Here is a 21539-nt window from a genome sequence, read left to right on the forward strand (position 1 = left end):
GTGGTCTCTTTTAATTTGGAGTGGTCTCTTTTAATTTGGAGTGGTCTCTTTTAATTTGGAGTGGTCTCTTTTAATTTGGAGTGGTCTCTTTAATTTGGAAGTGGTCTCTTTAATTGGGAGTGGTCTCTTTAATTGGGAGTGGTCTCTTTTAATTTGGAGTGGTCTCTTTCATTTGGAATTTGGAGTGGTCTCTTTTAATTTGGAGTGGTCTCTTTTAATTTGGAGTGGTCTCCTTTCATTTGGAGTGGTCTCTTTCAATTTGGAGTGGTTTGGAGTGGTCTCTTTTGGAATTTGGAGTGGTCTCTTTTAATTTGGAGTGGTCTCTTTTAATTTGGAGTGGTCTCTTTTCATTTGGAGTGGTCTCTTTTTTTGGGAGTGGTCTTTTTAATTTGGAGTGGTCTCCTCTTTCATTTGGAGTGGTCTCCTTTAATTTGGAGTGGTCTCCTTTCATTTGGAGTGGTCTCATTTCATTTGGAGTGGTCTCTTTTCATTTGGAGTGGTCTCCTTTAATTTGGAGTGGTCTCCTTTCATTTGGAGTGGTCTCCTTTAATTTGGAGTGGTCTCCTTTAATTTGGAGTGGTCTCCTTTTTAATTTGGAGTGGTCTCTTTTTTAATTTGGAGAGGTCTCTTTTTTAATTTGGAGTGGTCTCTTTTAATTTGGAGTGGTCTCTTTTAATTTGGAGTGGTCTCTTTTAATTTGGAGTGGTCTCCTTTCATTTGGAGTGGTCTCTTTCATTTGGAGTGGTCTCCTTTCATTTGGAGTGGTCTCCTTTAATTTGGAGTGGTCTCCTTTCATTTGGGTGGTCTCCTTTAATTTGGAGTGGTCTCCTTTAATTTGGAGTTGTCTCCTTTCATTTGGAGTGGTCTCCTTTCATTTGGAGTGGTCTCCTTTCATTTGGAGTGGTCTCCTTTCATTTGGAGTGGTCTCCTTTAATTTGGAGTGGTCTCCTTTTAATGTGGAGTGGTCTCTTTTAATTTGGAGTGGTCTCTTTTAATTTGGAGTGGTCTCTTTTTTAATTTGGAGTGGTCTCTTTTTTAATTTGGAGTGGTCTCTTTTTTAATTTGGAGTGGTCTCTTTTTTAATTTGGAGTGGTCTCTTTTTTAATTTGGAGTGGTCTCTTTTTTAATTTGGAGTGGTCTCTTTTAATTTGGAGTAGTCTCTTTTAATTTGGTGTGGTCTCTTTAATTTGGAGTGGTCTCCTTTAATTTGGAGTGGTCTCCTTTCATTTGGAGTGGTCTCCTTTCATTTGGAGTGGTCTCCTTTCATTTGGAGTGGTCTCCTTTCATTTGGAGTGGTCTCCTTTCATTTGGAGTGGTCTCCTTTCATTTGGAGTGGTCTCCTTTTAATTTGGAGTGGTCTCTTTTTTAATTTGGAGTGGTCTCTTTTTTAATTTGGAGTGGTCTCTTTTAATTTGGAGTAGTCTCTTTTAATTTGGTGTGGTCTCTTTAATTTGGAGTGGTCTCCTTTAATTTGGAGTGGTCTCCTTTAATTTGGAGTGGCCTCTTTAATTTCTCCCAGAGCTGTATATGATTGTAGTACCTTGTAATGCTGGTACTAATGGCGCTAATGATCTTTGTCATTGTCTGTGCTGTGTCACACAAGCTACTGTGTTACGTTCATGATGTTTTATGGGTAGGTTACTGTAGCCTGTTTCTCTGTACAGTGTATGAGCACTTTCCCTAGTTTATGTGGCATGAGTCATGACCTAATGCTGGCAAGTCCATAGTCTAGGTTGACTCTTTTTTACTAGTTGAAACATATTGCCTTCAATGTCATATTATGATCGCTATGTTGCAGTCAGTGCTATGATATAATTCCTCCACGAAGACGTAAAACGTGCAAACTGTTTAGTCTACCGGCCGTTGTATCACTATTATTAGCTAGGCTACTTAGACATGCTGGGTGTGTGTGTGTGTGTCAGTGGTTTAGCTAGTGTTTTTGACTGACCTGGTCCCTTACTGGCGAACATGTCACTTATTTTGCAGCGTCTGTGGCAAGGGCCTTTCTCTTTTTTTTTTATATTCTCTCCCTCTCTGCTCCACCTTTCCTCTTCTGACCGTCCATTTGGCCGTGCGACTTGTCTAAAATGTTATCCGTAGAGAGGCAGGTAGACCGTAGACGGTTGGCTATGTAGGTTGCGGAGAGACCTGATGTCATTTTTGGTGCGGGGACACTGCAGCGAGATTCGCGCCTGAGGCGTGGATTCTAGTCGCGCCTGATGCGTGGATTCTAGTCGCGCCTGATGCGTGGATTCTAGTCGCGCCTGATGCGTGGATTCTAGTCGCGCCTGATGCGTGGATTCTAGTCGCGCCTGAGGCGTGGATTCTAGTCGCGCCTGATGCGTGGATTCTAGTCGCGCCTGAGGCATGGATTCTTCGTCAACTCATTTTTTATTTTTTTATTTTACCTTTATTTAACTAGGCAAGTCAGTTAAGTTGACTATTCACCGCAGCCAAAACGACCCTCAGGCCACCGGGAAATGTCCCGGTGCTCCCGACGGCCAGTCCGCCATTGGATCTTTGTCAGGTCTTGTGGAAACTCTCTGTTAGGTACATGCGTGGAATTGCTATTTGAAGTGGGGACAAAAGTATACCACTGTCAGGGCAGCTAGGAGGGATAAATGCACAGCAGAAGTAAATCAATGCACCAGTATTAAAAACTAGTTTCAAAAGTTTGTTGTTTTATTAAATTAAGTATTTCAAATGTCATAGTATATCCTTGTTGGTAACAATGTCACAAGGATAATCTAGTTTAATTTATAACAAAGCTTTTTTGTCAAAATAGACCAACAACAAAACCAAGAAATATCGCCCCAAAAAATTAACATTCACTAAAGTAATGGAACAGTTTCGATAACTGGATCGCTATATAGCCATAATAACATTAGACGCCACAGAACAGAGTATCTTACCATTCCCTCTGGGCAGTGCCACCCCAGATAGGGCCTCAAGCACAGAGCTCTTTCCTGAACTCTGGTCTCCCACTACAGCAATGGATGGCAGAGGCAGCTCCTTCTCTATCCCAATGGATCTCAGGTAGTCTATTAAGTCAATGTAGGGCCTGACCCGCTCAACCATCTGGTCCTGGAATTGTCCACTTGTTGGTTCACTGGAAAAAAGCATTTTAAAGCAATGAATTGTGCTTCTACATCTGCATTGCTTGCTTGCTTGGGGGTTGGTTAAGCTGTGTTTCTGTATAAGCACTTTGTGACATCGGTTGATGTAAAAAAGGGCTTTATAAATACATTTGATTGATTGGTTGGTTGATTGAAATGATGAATGATTATTTGAAATGACCAATGTATGGCTAAATAGATTTTCCTCTAATTGGAACGTGCACAAAGGAACTATAACATGTTCTATTAATTACATTTTAGATTTACACACTTTCACACTGTTTACTTAATATATGCATGAATAATTATCATGGACCAATGGTTGAATCCTTTTGCCAAATGCAGGTATTCAATCAATTCAGCCGATGTATTATTGCGTGAAAAAATTTAGTTACACATGCAGATTTTTTTATTTTAAATGACAAAAAATATATATATATATATATATTTTGTAATAAATGAGAGTTTTCAGAATATCTTCCAATTTTGTGAGCAATACAGTGTTTCTGTACATTGTTACGGTGCCTACAGAAGTTAGAAATTAAGCCAGTATGTCATTATCACAACCTGCAATAACGTTACACCTGATCCATCCTCATGATTTGTCTATTTATCATTTGCTTGTTTATTATCCTTTCCCTCTTAACACAATATATCATCAAATCACATTTTACATTTAGATTATGAGTGTTTACTGTTGTAATTTATGTATATGCCCAGTTCCTAAACTTAGAATTTGTATCAACAAAATCATATAAAATATCAAAATATTGTACACAAGAACTATTCAACAAGTGGTTTGGATTAGTTTTAAAATAATCTCACCTCATTTTTTAAAAATTGAATTGCCAAGGAAACAACAACAAAAAATGTAATAAGAGTATGTTCTCTTGGATGAAATCACTTCTATGAAAACGATATGCTCAATCACATGTATTTTGTCCTGAATACCCATAAACCTCAGCGTAGTTGGGATATTGTTCCAAAGTGCTTGCACACCACCCATTCTTTTTCCTGATTGCTGATGGTGATATCCTCGGAGTTGTAAAATAATATTGGTGGCATTCTAGGACATTCTACTTACACCAACGGTCAAACTTGCAAATTGAAGTAGTTTGGGTGTCAGGTAAATATTTAGACGTTTGTCCCCCCTAAAAAAAAATGGTGCTGTCTGTTTTCTCTAATAAGTTTACAAGAACAAAATACAAAAAAAAAAAAACGGAATTTAAAGGGGCATTAACCAAAAATAAACAAATAAATCTGGTAAAATTAACGGTCTATCTGGCGAGTGGTGGAAGTCATAAACATCCTGAGTCCCAGAATTGACTAAAAACTGTAAATTGGATAACTTTGGTCATGAAGTCAGCATTTATTTTTTTTAACGAGAATATCTGAGATTTAAGGAATCGATGACGTCTCCACTTTCCTTGGCATATTTGATGGTTGGGTTTTGATTTCAATCACGCCCACTAACACAGGATGGTAAATGCCTAGGGTACAAAGCTACTTGTATTCGTAAAATTGTCAGTTTATAGACTTGGATTGGATTATACACAAAATCAGACGAAAAAAACAGAAGTATTTTAAAATTCCCCAAAATTCTCTTCTCGGTCAAATTTCTTAACGAGGAGGAAGAAAATCAAGGCGAAATCAGCCAGTTCAACATTTCAGATCCCTGACGGAGAAAGGAAACAGTGAGTGGACGTAACTTTAGCTCTATAGGAAGAGCCAATCAGATCATCAGTCTCTCTGATCAACTCCGCAACAATAAAGGCTTTTACATAACAGTTTCAGTTGGCAAGATTTTGAAGAAAGAACAATCGATATAAACAGTAATCATTATAGAACCATCCGACTTTTATTGATATCTATAAACTGTATGGCTGCTTCACTGACATTCTCACCTACATTCACCTTCGTCAGTTAAAATTTGTCTCGTAAACATGTGTTTCTTAATGTATTTTTGTGTGTGTTTTTGCCATCTTTAGCACAAAAAAAAAAAAACATTCTTAAAAATCTCAGGTTCCCGGGTTCAAGTCTTGGCCAGGGTCACCCCTGATTTCACCAAGGCCAACATTGGTGTCAGAAATGGGATTGTACTGAGTGAGGCCAATTAAACTGGTTTCTGTAGGTGTGCTTTTCCCACACCGAAGAAAGGGTGTTGTGTAGTGACTACAATACCTAGCAACTTTTCAAAGAGGTTTTGACCTTTGTGGTTTAAAGGGTCGTTCCATGAAATTAGTGCCTTTTGCGTCAGTTCGATATTTTAAGTATAAATTGTGCACAAATATTGGTTGTAGTCTTTATGTAAACGCAGGTGAGCTGGTTCTACTCTTTATGTAAACGCAGGTGAGCTGGTTCTACTCTTTATGTAAACGCAGGTGAGCTGGTTCTACTCTTTATGTAAAAGCAGGTGAGCTGGTTCTAGTCTTTATGTAAAAGCAGGTGAGCTGGTTCTAGTCTTTATGTAAAAGCAGGTGAGCTGGTTCTAGTCTTTTATGTAAAAGCTGGTGGTTCTAGTCTTTATGTAAAAGCAGGTGAGCTGGTTCTAGTCTTTATGTAAAAGCAGGTGAGCTGGTTCTACTCTTTATGTAATAGCAGGTGAGCTGGTTCTAGTCTTTATGTAAAAGCAGGTGAGCTGGTTCTAGTCTTTATTTATGTAAAAGCAGGTGAGCTGGTTCTAGTCTTTATGTAAAAGCAGGTGAGCTGGTTCTAGTCTTTATGTAAAAGCAGGTGAGCTGGTTCTAGTCTTTATGTAAAAGCAGGTGAGCTGGTTCTACTTTATTTATGTAAATGTAAAAGCAGGTGAGCTGGTTCTACTCTTTATGTAAAAGCAGGTGAGCTGGTTCTAGTCTTTATGTAAAAGCTAGGTGAGCTGGTTCTAGTCTTTATGTAAAAGCAGGTGAGCTGGTTCTAGTCTTTATGTAAAAGCTTTTCTACTCTGTAATAGCAGGTGAGCTGGTTCTAGTCTTTATGTAAAAGCAGGTGAGCTGGTTCTAGTCTTTATGTAAAAGCAGGTGAGCTGGTTCTAGTCTTTATGTATGTAAAAGCAGGTGAGCTGGTTCTACTCTTTATGTAAAAGCAGGTGAGCTGGTTCTAGTCTTTATGTAAAAGCAGGTGAGCTGGTTCTAGTCTTTATGTAAAAGCAGGTGAGATGGTTCTACTCTTTTTATGTAAAAGCAGGTGAGCTGGTTCTACTCTTTATGTAAATGCAGGTGAGCTGGTTCTACTCTTTATGTAAAAGCAGGTGAGCTGGTTCTAGTCTTTATGTAAAAGCAGGTGAGCTGGTTCTAGTCTTTATGTAAAAGCAGGTGAGCTGGTTCTACTCTTTATGTAAAAGCAGGTGAGCTGGTTCTAGTCTTTATGTAAAAGCAGGTGAGCTGGTTCTACTCTTTATGTAAAAGCAGGTGAGCTGGTTCTAGTCTTTATGTAAAAGCAGGTGAGCTGGTTCTAGTCTTTATGTAAAAGCAGGTGAGCTGGTTCTACTCTTTATGTAATAGCAGGTGAGCTGGTTCTACTCTTTATGTAAAAGCAGGTGAGCTGGTTCTACTCTTTATGTAAAAGCAGGTGAGCTGGTTCTACTCTGTCTGGTGTTTTGTGGTGGGAAACTGAGCAAGTTGAGCATAACACATAAACCCTGTTAACCATAGTTAGACAGGATAGAAAAGTTTTTAACTATTTGTATTTTTTTGTGAAGCTTGTATTCAATTGCCCCTCTCTGTTGCACACAACAAGCTTGCATTCCCCCTGTAACAAAGGGGATTTATGGCTGATTTAAGATGATTTCAATCCCTATTACTTTAATAGTCACTTACTATATATATATATATATATATATATATATATATATATATATATATATATATACTTTTTAACATCTTAAGATGTCATTTTTATTAAGTTGAACGTGTGCTCTCAAGCACACTCAAGTACAGTTTCATCGAGTACTAGCTTATATGAATGAACACCAAAGATAGAATGCATTATGGGCTTTTATTTATTATTGTTTAATTTTATTAAATAGTTTGGGCTATGGTCTCATCTCCGAAGGAATACTCCTCAGAGCCAAATGCTGATGACAGTTAGCCCGAACCCCCCAACATAATTAACTTACTCACTAAAGGGAAGGGACACGTGGAGCAACAGTTGGATCTGAAGATTAAAGACAATGATAATTAGATGTAAAACAGATGCATGTGAAGAATAGACCGTGACACTGATGATGATATGTTTGTATTCATTCCCACTACGCCTGTAGAATAGGAAACAAAGGGAATCATGTTATACTGAATGACGATGAGCACTCAGACCAGCCCACCGGATTCAACTTTCGTAAAACTACATTAAAAAAAATCATTCTGACATGTGATATGTGATCATATGAGCATAATGACACATTGAAAGAACTAAGTAATAATAACTTTGAAAAGACGCAAGTCAGCATTCCAGCAACGACAGATAGCAGCATAGTAAATCCATAACAACATTATACCTTCAACTGTAACTTTATGTACAGTATGAATGACTCGAGTAATAAACCAGAAATGATATACCGCTCAAATTTTTATTTTTGGTCTCCTCCCTTTCTTCACATTCTTTGTCTTTATGTTTGTTGACTTCATTATAAAAATAGAATAAAATGCAATGTTATTTGTCACATGCGTCGAATACAACAGGTGTTTCACCTTACAGTGAAATGCTTAGTCCTTAACCAACCATGTTTTAAGAAAAATAAGAGTTAAGAAAAAAAATATTCACTGAATAAATTAAAGTTAAATTAAATTAAATTAAATTAAAGAAGCTATTCAAAAGCCTCTTGGTCATAGACTTGGCGCTCCTGTACCGCTTGCCGTGTGGTAGCAGAGAGAACAGTCTATGACTAGGGTAGCTTCAAATCAAATCAAATTTTATTTGCCACATACACATGGTTAGCAGATGTTAATGCGAATGTAGTGAAATGCTTGTGCTTCTAGTTCCAACCGTGCAGTAATATCTAACAAGTAATCTAACAATTTCACAACAACTACCTTATACACACAAGTGTAAAGGAATGAATAAGAATATGTACATATAGATATATGGGTGAACGATGGCCGAACGGCATAGGCAAGATGCAGTAGATGGTATACAGTACAGTGTATACATATGAGACGAGTAATGTAGGGTATGTAAACATTTTATTAAGTGGCATTGTTTAAAGTGACTAGTGATACATTTATTACGTCCAATGTTTTATTATTGAAGTGGCTAGAGATTTGAGTCAGTATGTTGGCAGCAGCCACTCAGTGTTAGTGATGGCTGTTTATCAGTCTGATGACCTTGAGATAGAAGCTGTTTTTCAGTCTCTCGGTCCCTGCTTTGATGCACCTGTACTGACCTCGCCTTCTGGATGATAGCGGGGTGAACAGGCAGTGGCTCGGGTGGTTGTCCTTGATTATCTTTTTGGCCTTCCTGTGACATCGGGTGGTGCAGGTGTCCTGGAGGGTAGGTAGTTTGCCCCCGGTGATGCGTTGTGCAGACCTCACTACCCTCTGGAGAGCCTTACGGTTGTGGGTGGACCAGTTGCCATACCATCAAAGAGAAAGGAAATCATAAATGTCCACCTATTTATACACAGTGCATTTCGGAAAGTATTCAGACCCCTTGACTTTTTCCAGATTTTGTTACGTTACAGCCTCACTCTAAATGGAATTAAATTGTTTGTCTTTCTCATCAATCTACACAGAATACCACATGAAGGCAAAGGAAAAACTGATTTTTTTTCAATTTTAGAAAAAATTGCAATCACACTGCCCTTTCCCTTCTAGACAAGAGGAATACGTATTTAACAATGCTGTTCATTGACTATAGCTCAGCATTCAACACCATAGCTCATCATTAAGCTTGAGGCTGTGGATCTGAACCCCGCCCTGTGCAATTGGGTCTTGGACTTCCTGACGGGCCGTTCCCCAGGTGGTGAAGATAGGAAACGACATCTCCACTTCGCTGATCCTCAACATTGTGGCCTCACAAGAGTGCGTGCTCAGCCCCTTTCTGTACTAACCTGTTCACCCATGACTGCGTGGCCATGCATGCCTCCAACTCAGGTGAAGGAGTGATGCTTTGTCTAGATGGAGGTATGCTAACTTGTGTCACTGGCATAGAGGGCGTTGGCGGAGCGGCCTGTCTCCCGTGCTCCGTGTTGGCTGTTGACCTCGGGAGCCTCCGTGGACTGTGTGCCATGCTGTACCAGAGGAGCAGATTGGGAAAGAAAGGCACATAGGTCAGGTCCATGTGGAGGGGTGGTCAGGTCAACTCCCTGTTCGCTCCTCTCCAGGAAGGATGAGACCATCCGTGCCTCCTCCAATTCCATTCTTGTTTAACAGTGCCGCGGCTGCTGTGCCAGGTCTTTGGCAATGACTTCCCATTCCCGTCATACAGCTTGGGGTAGCCACTCAGCTGTTGTTGACAGAAGAATTGATGTGGTGGTCTTCCAACATGGCCGCCAGTAAGCGTCATACATCACCCTGGCAACCCTCTAAAGTGGCTTTTGAAAGACGCAAGTCAGCATTCCAGCAACGACAGATAGCAGCATAGTAAATCCATAAAAACATATCTTCAACTGTAACTTTATGTACAGTATGAATGACTCAAGTAATAAACCACAACTGGCATTACTGCTTGCCGGCCCAACCCGACTCTGTTTTTTATTTTTGTCTCCTCCCTTTCTTCAAATGATTTGTCTTTATGTTATCACCTTTATTCCCATCATCTTCTCTTGTCCACCAACTGTCTTCTTTCTGTCTGTGTCTTTGACTTCTGTAACTACCTATTCCCCTACGTGAGAATGCTGTTCATTGACTACAGCTCAGCGTTCAACGCCATAGCGCCCACAAAGCTCATCACTCAGCTAAGGACCCTGGGACTAAACACCTCCCTCTGTAACTGGATCCTGGACCTCCTGACGGGCCGCCCCCAAGTGGTAACCTCCCCCCGCATATGACTAATACATTTTGATTTGATTTGATTCTTCCGTCTTCACAAATGACAATGACAACCCTCGAAGGAAATCATAAAAGTCGGGCCAATATACTGTATATAAAGATTCATAGGATTATAGCTTTACTACAGTACCTAACATCCATAATATGGAGCTTCTTCTATCAACTCGAAAGTTAATACAAGGTCAAGCTGCCATGATGTATGTGTCAATGACTCTGGTCCCCAAAACGTTATACTCCATGATCAAAACACATAAGCTAATAGGGGAAGCCCCTGCCTTGTTCCTAGATAATTCTACGACCAATAGTCCAACTCTGCATATGTAAATCAATCAATATTTTATTTTATTTTACATTTATGTTACCAGGTAAGTTGACTGAGGACACATTTTTATTTACTGCAAAGACCTGGGGAATAGTTAGAGGGGAGAATAGGGGGGATGAATGAGCCAATTGTAATCTGAGGATGTTTAAGCTAAACACACCTATATTTCATCACTGCAGGACAAGCATTAAATCAAATGAATATGTATTCTCCATTTAGACTGTATTTGACATATTTTACTGTATTTTAACTGAGTTGGACCGTAGAAACCAATGGAAAGTCACATTGACCTGAGGAATTTGAACCTAGTTTTAATATGCTTCATATCATTACTCTTTGAACTGCCTGGATTATAAAATGCAATTTTCACAGTATCCCCAAGAGAAACCACAAGATAACGTCTTGACTGAGGTCAGTTTAGTGTCTTAAGTGATTCGATTTAAAACGAGGTATGATTATTTTAAAAACAAATTCAAGTCGTGTTTTATTCATGGAAATGTTATGTTGTAGGTTACATTTTATACGTCAGAACTGGGCATTTGTAGTTTCATAGGTAGTTTCTTTCAATCTATCTACCCAAGCGGGGGAAAAAAGTATATTTTAATATATTACAAATACAAAAATTCATGTAATATACTTTAAATAGGATATGCACTTTTCTAGTATATCTTAAGTATACTATAGATATACTATCATTAGACTTCAACACACTTATTAAAGATGTATTTTTTAATGCATTGTTTTTCGGTCTTTAAGTATACTGTAATATATAATATAATAATAATAATAATAATAATATAATAATAAATAATATATATAATATAATAATAATAATATATGCCATTTAGCAGACGCTTTTATCCAAAGCGACTTACAGTCATGTGTGCATACATTCTACGTATGGGTGGTCCCGGGATTGAACCCACTACCCTGGCGTTACAAGCGCCATGCTCTACCAACTGAGCTACAGAAGGACCACCCATGTATGTTCACTAGCGTTACACTTAAAGACGCACTATGCAGAAATCACTGCGCCATTTTCAAAAATTCGAATAGTTGGCATTATTTTAGTTTATGTGACAAAACAAGCAAGTATAGTTGTAGAGAATCAGTGTACACTCTAAATCGCTTTGAAATATATTTTCAATAACCCAAAAATATTGTATATATTATATTGAAAGTAAAAGACGCAAAATGTAGATCATTTATGTATTTATAATACTTAAATGTTAACAAAACACTAATTAAGTTAGCATTAAATGCATTAAATCTATTTAAAATTGTTCCAATTTAAATCATTTTAAATATACTCGAGTATATTCATCACAGACATACTTCTGTATACTTAAATACATTGATGAACTATGACATATGCTTGGGTATCTATCTATCTATCTATCTATCTATCTATCTATCTATCTATCTATCTATCTATCTATCTATCTATCTATCTATCTATCTATCTATCTATCTATCTATCTATCTAGAGAAAACATTTAGGGAAATTTCAGTTGTTTCATTTAATCTAAAATGGTATTTCATTAGGCCCTCTCTTGGATTTCAGACGGGAAAAGAAATGTCAGATGATGAAGATGGACCTAGGTGGGACAACATTCTGTCAGTTTTTGGTTTTTAATGACAAAGGCATTACTGGCCTCTATTTACAATCTGTTATTGCACTCTCGCAGCGCAATAATACAAAATTATCTGTACCACAATAGTTTTACATCGGCTGCATTTTCAATCAATTTAGCCATACATTAGTCTAATCTACAAATTAACCATTAACACGTTGTCGTTTTGTACCCGACATAACCCCAGCATGTTTCAAGACCAGTTGGCGAAGAAGGTCCGGCCCTTCATTGACTTAATAGACTACCTGAGATCCATTGGGATAGAGAAGGAGCTGCCTCTGCCATCCATTGCTGTGGTGGGAGACCAGAGTTCAGGAAAGAGCTCTGTGCTTGAGGCCCTATCTGGGGTGGCACTGCCCAGAGGGAATGGTGAGTATTATGTGGACACAATGTCATTATCAAACGGTGAAGCATTTTTGTTGTTGTGTGTAAGCTATAGCATAACCTGTTGACTGTTCTCTTAGAATTGCCATGATTTATCACTGAGAGACTATTTAACATACACTACCAATAATGTTAGGTGTCAGATAGGGGTATGTCTTGGCAGGGCATTAAAACCTCTTTGGGCTAGACATGACAGAGTTATATTGAGAGTTGGGGTGGCAGGGTAGCCTAGTGGTTAGAGCGTTGGACTAGTAACCGAAAGGTTGCAAGTTTGAATCCCCGAGCTGACAAGGTACAAATCTGTCGTTCTGCCCCTGAACAGGCAGTTAACCCACTGTTCCTAGGCCATCATTGAAAATAAGAATTTGTTCTTAACTGACTTGCCTAGTAAAATAAAGGTTAAAAAAGAATATATATATTATCATCATCATATCAATAACAGTTTTTCTGTGCATGAGGCAGATGTATTCCATCACAATGTTCACATTGATTTAACAGCTCAGAACGAGTTAGCTGGAAGGGGAGTGGGGATATGTGAAGATCTGATCACTCTCAAAATCGAGTCTTCCACGGTGTGTGATCTCAGTCTGATTGACTTGCCTGGGATCGCCAGGGCAACCAGTACCAGGACAACCAGAAGACATTGAAGCCCAAGTGAGTCTCGAGTTGATCACTTTTTGGAGTTTGTCCAGTGGACTTGCTTGGTTATCTCGTACTGTAGTTCATCATAACAGTCCACCATTTTGATTACGGAGGTTTAACTTCATGCAGATGTGAATTAACCTTAAAATGAGTCATGTTTCTGTTGTTTCCTGGTAATGATTAGTAGAAGGTGAAGGAAAGGAAAGTATACTGTAGGAAAGGAAACCAGTGTTATTTCCGATTATGTACCACATAATGATAATGTAACACGGAACGATAATGTAACACGAAACGATAATGTACCACGTGGCTCCCTGCTCTTCTACTTTTTCCGCAGATCAAAAGTCTAATCATGAAATACATTTCGAAAAAGAAAACCATTAACTTAGTGGTAATACCATGTTATAATGACATAGCAACAACAGAAGCCCTGAAAATGGTGCAAAAAGTGGACCCTGAAGGAACGAGAACTCTGGGTAAAAAAATGAGAAAGATGAGTTCTCTTTCCTTTAAAAAAAAATGTTTTATATATTTTTTTACAGTTGATGAAAATGTTTATAGTCACTATATAATAATATAATAATATATGCCATTTAGCAGACGCTTTTATCCAAAGCGACTTACAGTCATATATTATTCATGGCATATATATTATTATTATATTATTATATTATATTATGTGTGCATACATTCTACGTATGGGTGGTCCCGGGAATCGAACCCACTACCCTGGCGTTACAAGCGCCATGCTCTACCAACTGAGCTACAGAACCACTATTAATCACTTAGATATCTACGTATTGTAAACGCTTTTAATTTCTTTCATTTGGTCTTCCAGCCATTCTGACGAAGCCAGACCTGATAGACAAAGGGGACGGAGAAGGACGTGTTGGAAATTGTCCGCAATAAAACCCTTCCACTCAATACGGGCCACGTCATTGTGAAATGTCGTGGTCAGAAGCAGATTGATGATAAAATGTCCATAGCTCAGGCACTTGAAGAGGAGTTGGACTTCTTTCAAGATCACGAGCACTTCAAGTAAAATTTCTAATGAAATCAACAACAACAAACAACAAATAACAAATTGCCACGAATATACAACTGAAATACTGGCTTACGAGCTCTTCCCAAAGATGCAGAGTGTAAAAATAAGAAGAAGAGGAATAATACTAAATAAAATAGTAAGAAGAGGAATATAATAAAATCACAAGAATGTTGCTATATAGAGGAAGTATCAGATCAATGTGGAGCTATATACAGGAAGTACCAGTACCAGATCAATGTGGAGCTATATACAGGGAGTACCAGATCAATGTGGAGCTATATACAGGAAGTACCAGTACCAGATCAATGTGGAGCTATATACAGGGAGTACCAGATCAATGTGGAGCTATATACAGGAAGTACCAGTACCAGATCAATGCGGAGCTATATACAGGGAGTACCAGATCAATGTGGAGCTATATACAGGAAGTACCAGTACCAGATCAATGTGGAGCTATATACAGGGAGTACCAGATCAATGTGGAGCTATATACAGGAAGTACCAGTACCAGATCAATGTGGAGCTATATACAGGGAGTATCAGATCAATGTGGAGCTATATACAGAGAGTACCAATACCAGATCAATTTGGAGCTATATACAGGAAGTACCAGATCAATGTGGAGCTATATACAGGACGTACCAGTACCAGATCAATGTGGAGCTATATACAGGAAGTACCAGATCAATGTGGAGCTATATAAAGGACGTACCAGTACCAGATCAATGTGGAGCTATATACAGGGAGTACCAGTACCAGATCAATGTGCAGCTATATACAGGGAGTACCAGTACCAGATCAATTTGGAGCTATATACAGGAAGTACCAGATCAATGTGGAGCTATATACAGGAAGTACCAGTACCAGATCAATGTGGAGCTATATACAGGAAGTACCAGATCAATGTGGAGCTATATACAGGACGTACCAGTACCAGATCAATGTGGAGCTATATACAGGAAGTACCAGATCAATGTGGAGCTATATACAGGAAGTACCCCGTACCAGACCACTGCTCAGATGTACAAGGCATTTGATAGTACCTACGGTAGCCTGTAGCGTTTTGTAAAGTACATTTGAATTGTTGTTGTTTTTCAAATGCATTATGCTATGATTAACCATTAAAACCTTTTAAATAGCAAGCAATGACTTTCAACTTATTGTCTTGCTGGAAGATCCACTTGCGACAAGTCTCAATGGTACTTAAAACCCACGTTATGGTCAATGGCATCATGAACTTTACCAAGTACCAGGACATTTTGGCCAGACACCTGGTTGCCTATGCCAGGAGGCTGAATCTTGTCCCCAAGTGGATATTCCAGCAAGACAATAACCCCAAGGACACATCAAAATCCACAAAGAAATTATTAATTGACCCAAAAATACACATTTTGCAATATCCACCTCAGTCTCCTGACTTGAACCTCATTGAAAACCTGTGGTTTGAATTGAAGAGGGCAGTCTATAAGGGCAGACCAGAGGATATCAAGGATCTGGAAAGATTCTGTATGGAGGAATGGTCTAAGACCCCTCCCTCCTAATCTGTTCTCCATTCCCAAGACACATTTGAGAAAAAGGCTCAGTGCCATTATCCTGGCAAGGTGAGGTATTGAAAACAGGGGTGCCAGTAATTTTGAAAAACATGTTTTTACTTATTAAACAAAATATATATTTTTTGAGCAATTGGGTTAGTATAAAATATAATGTTCATTATTTTTAGCATACAATATAGCTCAGTATTTTGTATTATATACTTTACACGGCCTATTTTGCTCAAATTTATCAAGGATGCCAATAATTGTGGACCCAACTGTACATGTTGCCATATTACTGTGATCACATTTTTGTAACACATTAAAACGTGTTATTTAAATTCCTCTCCTTTTCAATGTATAGATCCCTCCTGCTTGAGGAAAGGGCAACCACCAAGCACCTAGCCACAAAGCTAACCTATACCCTGGTCAGCCACATCAAAGTTAGTCCAACCACGTGCTATTATCATTCGATCATCTGTCCTTTACCGTATGCCTCATGTACACCCCAGGTCTGGTGTCTGACAGCCTGTTTAAGTTGTGTATTTGTTTCGTTTTTTTGGGGGGGTCAGAAATCCCTACCAGATATGTCAAAGCAGATTAAAAAGCAGCTGTGGAACGTGAGGAAGGCGTTGGTAGAGTGTGAGGGTGGGCCTCCGTCAGACCTTTGCAGAAAGGAAGGAGTTCCTCGTTGGTGTAAGTAACCATTCACCTTTCTCTGTCTTTCACCTGTATCAACTTTGGAAGATTCTTCTCTGTGCAATATTCTCCAACGTTACTATGACATCATAAATATACATATTTTTTCCTGTCTCCACCTATACTATGACATCATAAATATACATATTTTTTCCTGTCTCCACCTATACTATGACATCATAATAAATATACATATTTTTTCCTGTCTCCACCTATACTATGACATCATAAATATACATATTTTTTCCTGTCTCCACCTATACTATGACATCATAATAAATATACATATTTTTTCCTGTCTCCACCTATACTATGACATCATAATAAATATACATATTTTTTCCTGTCTCCACCTATACTATGACATCATAAATATACATATTTTTTCCTGTCTCCACCTATACTATGACATCATAATAAATATACATATTTTTTCCTGTCTCCACCTATACTATGACATCATAAATATACATATTTTTTCCTGTCTCCACCTATACTATGACATCATAATAAATATACATATTTTTTCCCGTCTCCACCTATACTATGACATCATAATAAATATACATATTTTTTTCCTGTCTCCACCTATACTATGACATCATAATAAATATACATATTTTTTTCCCTTCTCCACCGATACTATGACATCATAATAAATATACATATTTTTTCCCGTCTCCACCTATACTATGACATCATAATAAATATACATATTTTTTCCCGTCTCCACCTATACTATGACATCATAATAAATATACATATTTTTTCCCCGTCTCCACCTATACTATGACATCATAATAAATATACATATTTTTTCCCGTCTCCACCTATACTATGACATCATAATAAATATACATATTTTTTCCTGTCTCCACCGATACTATGACGTCTTAAATATACTTATTGTTTTTTCCGTCTCCCAAATGTTAAGTCTATGTTAACTAACATAAAGCACATCTGGTATATTTCCTACTGTTCAATGGTCAGTTCAATTTCAACCAATCCAATGGTGCCCATTGATTCTTCAGGAGTATACAGTAATATAACATATTACTTGGCCGGCGCGTTTTATTATGAGCAGTGTAGGGGTGCACTAAAAATAAACACCTTATATTACAATATTATTTTCTATGGTGTTGATTGTGTTAATTTTGCGTTACTCTCACAAGGACGCAGGATCGATTTCCGCGCTTATAAACCCAGGGTCGTTACAATATTGACAACCCCAATAATGTGGACAATGTATCTAGTTTGACCCAATGTCAACATAAGCAAGCTAATATTATTAGCAATGTTAGCTAGCTTAGGCATCTAGCTCAAATCTAGTTCAAATCTTTTTGGTTTCATTGTTTTTCCGACTTCAAAAGCACTCGAATGCATTCACCAACGAGTTCCCCAGAAAAGGATTCAAACACACCATTAGTAGGAGTAAAGTATTTTTTTCTCCATACAAATAACACAACGTTGTCAATATTATTGCTCCAATTTAAAACATTACAATTTACCATGTTTTGTACGGCTACCATGTTGTTGTGATGTTGTGTTGCTACCATGTTGTTGTGATGTTGTGTTGCTACCATGTTGTTGTCATGTTGTGTTGCTACCATGTTGTTGTCATGTTGTGTTGCTACCATGTTGTTGTGATGTTGTGTTGCTACCATGTTGTTGTGATGTGTTGCTACCATGTTGTTGTCATGTTGTGTTGCTACCATGTTGTTGTCATGTGTTGCTACCATGTTGTTGTGATGTTGTGTTGCTACCATGTTGTTGTGATGTTGTGTTGCTACCATGTTGTTGTGATGTGTTGCTACCATGTTGTTGTGATGTTGTGTTGCTACCATGTTGTTGTGATGTGTTGCTACCATGTTGTTGTCATGTTGTGTTGCTACCATGTTGTTGTCATGTGTTGCTACCATGTTGTTGTCATGTTGTGTTGCTACCATGTTGTTGTCATGTTGTGTTGCTACCATGTTGTTGTTATGTTGTGTTGCTACCATGTTGTTGTCATGTTGTGTTGCTACCATGTTGTTGTTATGTTGTGTTGCTACCATGTTGTTGTCATGTTGTGTTGCTACCATGTTGTTGTTATGTTGTGTTGCTACCATGTTGTTGTTATGTTGTGTTGCTACCATGTTGTTGTCATGTTGTGTTGCTACCATGCTGTTGTCATGTTGTGTTGCTACCATGTTGTTGTCATGTTGTGTTGCTACCATGTTGTTGTCATGTTGTATTGCTACCATGTTGTTGTCATGTTGTGTTGCTACCATGTTGTGTTGCTGCCATGTTGTTGTCATGTTGTGTTGCTACCATGTTGTTGTCATGTTGTGTTGCTACCATGTTGTTGTCATGTTGTGTTACTACCATGTTGTTGTCATGTTGTGTTGCTACCATGTTGTTGTCATGTTGTGTTGCTACCATGTTGTTTTGATGTTGTGTTGCTACCATGTTGTTGTGATGTTATGTTGCTACCATGTTGTTGTCATGTTGTGTTGCTACCATGTTGTTGTCATGTTGTGTTGCTACCATGTTGTTGTCATGTTGTGTTGCTACCATGTTGTTGTTATGTTGTGTTGCTACCATGCTGTGTTGCCAAGTGTTGCTGCCTTGCTATGTTGTTGTCTTAGGTCTCTCTTTATGTAATGTTGTGTAGTCTCTCTTGTCATGATGTGTGTTTTGTCCTATATTTTTACATATATATATATATATTTATTTATTTATTTTAAATCCCAGCCCCTGTCCCCGCAGGAGGTATTTTGACTTTTGGTAGGATGTCATTGTAAATAAGAATTTGTTCTTTAACTGACTTGCCTAGTTAAATCAAGTTTAAATTAAAAAAAAAAAAAAAAACATTGTTACTAAAAGTAATACTATAACTAACTTTAGCTCTTTAAAAGAGGATTAAATGTGAACTACAGAGGAGTCAGAAGTGGTTTCTGTTATTTTTCTCCCTTCAGATCATAACAGAGATCAATGAGAAGATTATTACTCATCTGTCCACAGGGGATAATATTGTCGAGGAAAATCTATTTGTCCTCATGTGCGAAGTGAATTTGCAGAATGGATGAAATGTCTTCAAAAAACGCCAAGCCAAATTGTAGGTACACTTTTGAATAGACAGGCTATTGCTCAACATGTCTATATCCATAACTTGTACTGATACTACAGTACACGTACACAGATATGTACACTAGTATTGTTAACTGTGTAAGACACACAACCAGTAAGATGCACAAAAATAAATTGGTGAGTAAACATTGATCGCTGTTCGCGGTGAAGAAAAAAAATGTCCCTTGTATTTTCAAAGCATTTTTCTGAGATAGGTCTGTAAACGCCACCTACGGGCCACCTATCCTCTACTACACCACTGTGTACAACAGAATTAATCCATCACAATATTATTGTTATTATACTAATAGCAACGTCATACAAAAAGTAATTATAATCGATTATATTTTCCAAAATGATTAACATTTAACAATTTCTCTAAATCTCTCTTTTTTTCTCTCTCAATTTAGACCACGAAGTAGTGCAACAAGTGGTGGATGAATATGATCTGAAGCACAGGGGAAGTGAGCTGCCAGGATTCACTAACTACATGGTATTTAAACGCGTTGTTCAAAGACTAGTGGCTGAACTTAGGGAACCAGCTATGATGACGCTCCAGAAAATCAGAGGTAACTGACCAGAAGCCCTAGATTCCATGTGATGTCCCATACTGCATTGCAATTTCTGAAAGTCCCTTCATTGCACTTGTGAAATGTATTGTTGTGATGCATCGTGTATGGGGGGGCTCTGATGCATCGTGTATGGGGGGCTCTGATGCATCGTGTATGGGGGGCTCTGATGCATCGTGTATGGGGGGGCTCTGATGCATCGTGTATGGGGGCTCTGATGCATCGTGTATGGGGGCTCTGATGCATCTGTGTATGGGGGCTCTGATGCATCGTGTATGGGGGGCTCTGATGCATCGTGTATGGGGGGGCTCTGATGCATCGTGTATGGGGGCTCTGATGCATCGTGTATGGGGGGGCTCTGATGCATCGTGTATGGGGGCTCTGATGCATCGTGTATGGGGGGCTCTGATGCATCGTGTATGGGGGGCTCTGATGCATCGTGTATGGGGGGCTCTGATGCATCGTGTATGGGGGCTCTGATGCATCGTGTATGGGGGGGGCTCTGATGCATCGTGTATGGGGGGCTCTGATGCATCGTGTATGGGGGGCTCTGATGCATCGTGTATGGGGGGCTCTGATGCATCGTGTATGGGGGGCTCTGATGCATCGTGTATGGGGGCTCTGATGCATCGTGTATGGGGGGCTCTGATGCATCGTGTATGGGGGGCTCTGATGCATCGTGTATGGGGGGCTCTGATGCATCGTGTATGGGGGGCTCTGATGCATCGTGTATGGGGGGCTCTGATGCATCGTGTATGGGGGGCTCTGATGCATCGTGTATGGGGGGCTCTGATGCATCGTGTATGGGGGCTCTGATGCATCGTGTATGGGGGCTCTGATGCATCGTGTATGGGGGGGCTCTGATGCATCGTGTATGGGGGCTCTGATGCATCGTGTATGGGGGGCTCTGATGCATCGTGTATGGGGGCTCTGATGCATCGTGTATGGGGGCTCTGATGCATCGTGTATGGGGGGGCTCTGATGCATCGTGTATGGGGGGCTCTGATGCATCGTGTATGGGGGCTCTGATGCATCGTGTATGGGGGCTCTGATGCATCGTGTATGGGGGGCTCTGATGCATAGTGTATGGGGGGCTCTGATGCATCGTGTATGGGGGGCTCTGATGCATCGTGTATGGGGGCTCTGATGCATCGTGTATGGGGGGCTCTGATGCATCGTGTATGGGGGCTCTGATGCATCGTGTATGGGGGCTCTGATGCATCGTGTATGGGGGGCTCTGATGCATCGTGTATGGGGGCTCTGATGCATCGTGTATGGGGGCTCTGATGGGGGGGCTCTGATGCATCGTGTATGGGGGCTCTGATGCATCGTGTATGGGGGGCTCTGATGCATCGTGTATGGGGGCTCTGATGCATCATGTATGGGGGGCTCTGATGCATCATGTATGGGGGGCTCTGATGCATCATGTATGGGGGGCTCTGATGCATCATGTATGGGGGGCTCTGATGCATCATGTATGGGGGCTCTGATGCATCATGTATGGG

The 21539-nt window shown here is 39.3% G+C and overlaps 1 protein-coding gene and 1 pseudogene across 1 annotated transcript in view; one reads left to right on the plus strand and one right to left on the minus strand.

The window, feature by feature from the left end:
- LOC118379881 (interferon-induced GTP-binding protein Mx2-like) overlaps positions 1-4243 on the minus strand; it is a 29674-nt gene extending 25431 nt beyond the window's left edge. Inside the window, exons 1-2 of the mRNA XM_052479719.1 lie at positions 3942-4243; positions 2913-3109 (exon numbers count right to left, since the gene is read on the minus strand). Coding sequence (XP_052335679.1) covers positions 2913-3109; positions 3942-3946 — 202 coding nt within the window. The 5' untranslated portion in view covers positions 3947-4243. The remainder of the gene's footprint in view (positions 1-2912; positions 3110-3941) is intronic.
- Positions 4244-11997: 7754 nt separating this feature from the next.
- LOC118381646 (interferon-induced GTP-binding protein Mx-like) overlaps positions 11998-21539 on the plus strand; it is a 32093-nt pseudogene continuing 22551 nt past the window's right edge.

Source organism: Oncorhynchus keta, chromosome 25, assembly GCF_023373465.1.
Source record: "Oncorhynchus keta strain PuntledgeMale-10-30-2019 chromosome 25, Oket_V2, whole genome shotgun sequence".
NCBI classification, from domain to species: Eukaryota; Metazoa; Chordata; class Actinopteri; order Salmoniformes; family Salmonidae; genus Oncorhynchus; species Oncorhynchus keta.